The 3,462-nt window shown below is 50.1% G+C and overlaps 1 protein-coding gene across 1 annotated transcript; it reads right to left on the bottom strand.

Moving 5' to 3' along the window:
* Positions 1-830: 830 nt before the first annotated feature.
* On the bottom strand, positions 831-3,462 carry LOC100274298 (UDP-arabinopyranose mutase 3). Its single transcript, NM_001148662.1, has 4 exons — positions 3,008-3,462; positions 1,792-2,042; positions 1,537-1,705; positions 831-1,431 (listed from the first exon to the last, which is right to left on the bottom strand). The coding sequence occupies exons 1-4, from the start codon at positions 3,347-3,349 to the stop codon at positions 1,099-1,101; spliced, it is 1,095 nt and encodes a 364-aa protein (NP_001142134.1). The 5' UTR covers positions 3,350-3,462; the 3' UTR covers positions 831-1,098.

The following is a 3,462-nucleotide window of genomic DNA, read 5'->3' as shown; positions in this document are numbered from 1 at the left end:
CCTAACCGATCCACGGATCCAGTAGCCAAACGGGCCCTAATCATGAACACGCTTCAATTTGGATCGTGGCAAAATTTTGAGTGTTTCTCGTTGGAAGGGATTCCCAGTGACGAGGCTAGGGCATGCATGGTCCAAAGCTCGGTTCATTCAGTTTTGATTTGTTGTCTTCTGAAGATTTCTCTTGCAAGACGAGCTGCGGTTCGCTCTGGGCTCTGTCTCTTTTTGCCTTGTAAAGTTGTAAAGCAGGTGCTGTCACAGCTTAGATAATTGTCCTTGATCCGTGTCCAGTTCGTGTGTGTTTTTATGCCAGTGCTTGGCTGCTTCAGCAATAGACAAGGATGATCAGTGCTTGGCTGCTTCAGCTTAGATAATTGCAAATGATTTCTCTAGTGCAGCGACAAGGTTTGAATTGTGCTCGATTCAAAGCAGCAGCCAGGAAATAGACAAGCATTGGATTCATTCTGTATGATCCTAGTGCTGCTTCCTCATCTGTGGCAGATTCTTGCCGGTGTGGCACATGCTGTACCTACCTACCGTGCTGTTTCCTCATGAGTTCGCTCAGAGCGAACTGATGTTGTGCAAGACCACATCATTCAGAGCTTACTGGTGTTGTAACTTCTAAGCCTGGGTAGTAAGAGGTCCAGAGCTTCCACAGCTAAAAGTTCAGAGCAACTGATGTTGTAAGCATGGACAAGAGCAGATCAATGGGTAACAGATCCAGAGCTTCCACAATCCATAGCTCGAAGAACTCTGACAATTTCAGATCTGAACTTTCCTCTGGGCAACGCAAGGGGGGAAAAAGCAACAGTGCGCATTCATAGACATGCTATAACACAAACAGTGCTTTGATTCTCAAGATTACACAATATAAATTATTATCCGAATTATGTAAATGACAGTGGCGACAAATCCCCTTCATCAACTACAAAAGTACCGCCTGCTTCATAACAACAAAGAATTTATAAAAAGAACCTGCTGCTGAATTAATCCCTCTTCCCTCTCAAAAAGAGCTATATCTATGGGGGAGCCTAGGCTGGACCCAATCATACTTTCTTTTCACTTCAGCAGGGAAGTGAATGCACCCCCAGGGACTCCCATCTACTTGGCCTTGTCTTTCCCAGCCGCGGGGCCAGCCGGGTTCAGCTCATCCCAGGCCTCGATCCAGGTGACCATGGCGTCACCGAGCTTGGCAAAGTAGGGGTCGATCTTGCCAAGCTTCTCCTTCACCTGTCCAGAGAGGTAGATGTAGCACTTCTGGACGGTGTCGCAATCCTTGGGAATGGTCACGTTCTGGAAGAAGGGGATGATGTCCTCCTGCCAGAAGATGCCCTTGTATTCCTTCTTCAAGTTAACGAAGGGGTTGCTAGCCTTGCTGTGCCAGATGTATGGCAAGCCAGTCTTGACTCCCAGGCTCAAGTGGTCGCAGATGACCTAAGTTATTTTGTTTCAGTTGTAAAATCATCATCAGTCCAGTGGACATTATGTTTTGGGTAAGAAGTAACTAGCTGTGGAAGCAAGAACAGCGAGACCACACACCTTCACACACCATCCGGCCCACATGTCGTCGTAGCGACCAATGGGCTGGCCATCACCCATGAGACCGAAGTACATGGCAGGGCCAATGAGATCCCTGTCGAAGGCAAGGTTCATGCCGCACATGGGGAACAAGGTTCCCTTGGGGATTGTCATGACAGCATCAACGTACCTAGAAAAGAGGAGTTAGTTCCAAACCTTGATGCAGCAGGAAAGCTGCCAGAATGTCAGATAAAAAACGAGAACAAAATGCAATACCTTTCGTTCCTCTCCTTAGGCTTGACCAGCTGGGTGGGTGCATCATAGTCAGGGATGTTCAGCCACAGGCCGTGGGAGACAGCAGTGTGGGCACCCTCCCTGAGGCTGAAGGGGTATCCACGCACAAAGTCAGCACCCTCACGGTAGGGGTCGTACAGGGTGTTGAAGAAGAACGGTGTGGACGGGCTGAGGAGGTTCTTGATGTGCTGCTCAAGAGCATTGATATCCTTGCCTGATGGGTCCTTGGCAACCTAAATGACAGGCAAAGACATTTGGTTAACGAGACAAAAACACCATGCGTGCAATGATGTTGCTGGTTCAGATCACAGCTTCTGCTCGCTCAGATGGTAAAATTCATAGTTCGATTGCATTGCTTGATATTAATGCTAATGTTTCTGACAGATACAGTGCTGCTAGCTCAGGTGACAAAAAAATCAGAGAGATCCATCGGACTGCTGGATACTGCTTCCAATGTTACTACTGACGACGATGTTGCTAGTTCCATCATCAGAATTATGAATGTAGTGATGTGGGTCTTGCAGGATGGAGGTAAAAATTGAACAAAAATGTGAATTATGAATAGCTGGCACTGGTGAAAGGTGAAAAAAAAACGAACAGCGGTGTCTGGATTACAGAAGTTTGTCACTGCTCGGATCTGATCTGAAGCAGTCCAGATCCAATGACATTGGAGCATTCTGGCACGTTTTGGTTAACAAGTAAATGACAAACTGGATGTGCCAAGCTTTTGATCCGCGACGGGATCACATAAACAAGGACACCAGACCAAAATGAAAAGGACCCTTGTAACGACAAGGCACTAACTACTACCAGTACGAGGTGGCAGACATCTAGCAACCCCGAGCTAGCTGGCAGCCGCCCCTGTTTCCTGTCGGAACGACGGCACTAGAGCTACTGAGCACAACCAGCTGCTACGGACCGAGATCCGTAATGGTTGAGTATTACCCCCAAAACTCATACGGGTCAACGCGTTTGACCGCGCACGGCTAGATCCAGATCTGGTCCGGGCGGATCTGGGCCAACTCGATCGAATTTGACCCAGATCCGGTGTCAAGACCCCGCCTTCCCTTCGGATCCACGCGGAATGGACGAATGAAAGATCGGGTGTCAAGACCCCGCCTTTCGTTCGGATCCACGCGGAATGGAGGTATTGGAGGAATAACGAAACGAGAGAGACAAAAGAGAGAAGAAGGCATACGAAGCAGTCGTCGTCGATGGTGTAGATGTACTTCTTCTTGGAGACCATGTAGCCGAAGCAGCGGCAGGCGGAGTCCTTGAAGGATATGCAGGAGGCCTTGGGCCCGAGGATGCGGTTGATGTCGTTGCGGTTGTAGAGCTCGTAGTCGAAGCCCTCGGGGACCTTGATGGTCTTGGTCGGGTCGCCGTCCTGCACGATGATGAGGTGGTAGGGCTGGAAGAAGGGCCTCCACATCTCGAGGAAGTCGAGGTTGCGGATCGTCGGGATCACGATGTCGAGCTCGTCCTTGAGCAGCGGCGTGGAGGGTTTCGACGACCCCGGGACCGTCACCGTGCCCGCCATTGCCGCAGACGCTGATGGGTGGCGCTAGCGCCTCCGGATCTCGATCTCTCTGGCCCCCGCTATCTGCTAGCGGACCGGGAGGTGGGGAGAGATCTCGGAAGCAGAGGAGGTTG

Source organism: Zea mays, chromosome 5 (assembly GCF_902167145.1).
Source record: "Zea mays cultivar B73 chromosome 5, Zm-B73-REFERENCE-NAM-5.0, whole genome shotgun sequence".
Classification (NCBI taxonomy): domain Eukaryota; kingdom Viridiplantae; phylum Streptophyta; class Magnoliopsida; order Poales; family Poaceae; genus Zea; species Zea mays.
This window is presented reverse-complemented; position numbering and strand designations above follow the sequence as displayed.

Excerpts from the sequence above, each read along its gene's own strand:
- LOC100274298 (NM_001148662.1), bottom strand. The coding sequence starts at position 3,349 with ATGGCGGGCACGGTGACGGTCCCGGGGTCGTCGAAACCCTCCACGCCG. Across the intron at positions 1,706-1,791 it reads CCTAAGGAGAGGAACGAAAG|GTACGTTGATGCTGTCATGA; the intron begins GTATTGCATTTT and ends CCTCTTTTCTAG. Across the intron at positions 1,432-1,536 it reads GGGCCGGATGGTGTGTGAAG|GTCATCTGCGACCACTTGAG; the intron begins GTGTGTGGTCTC and ends AAAATAACTTAG.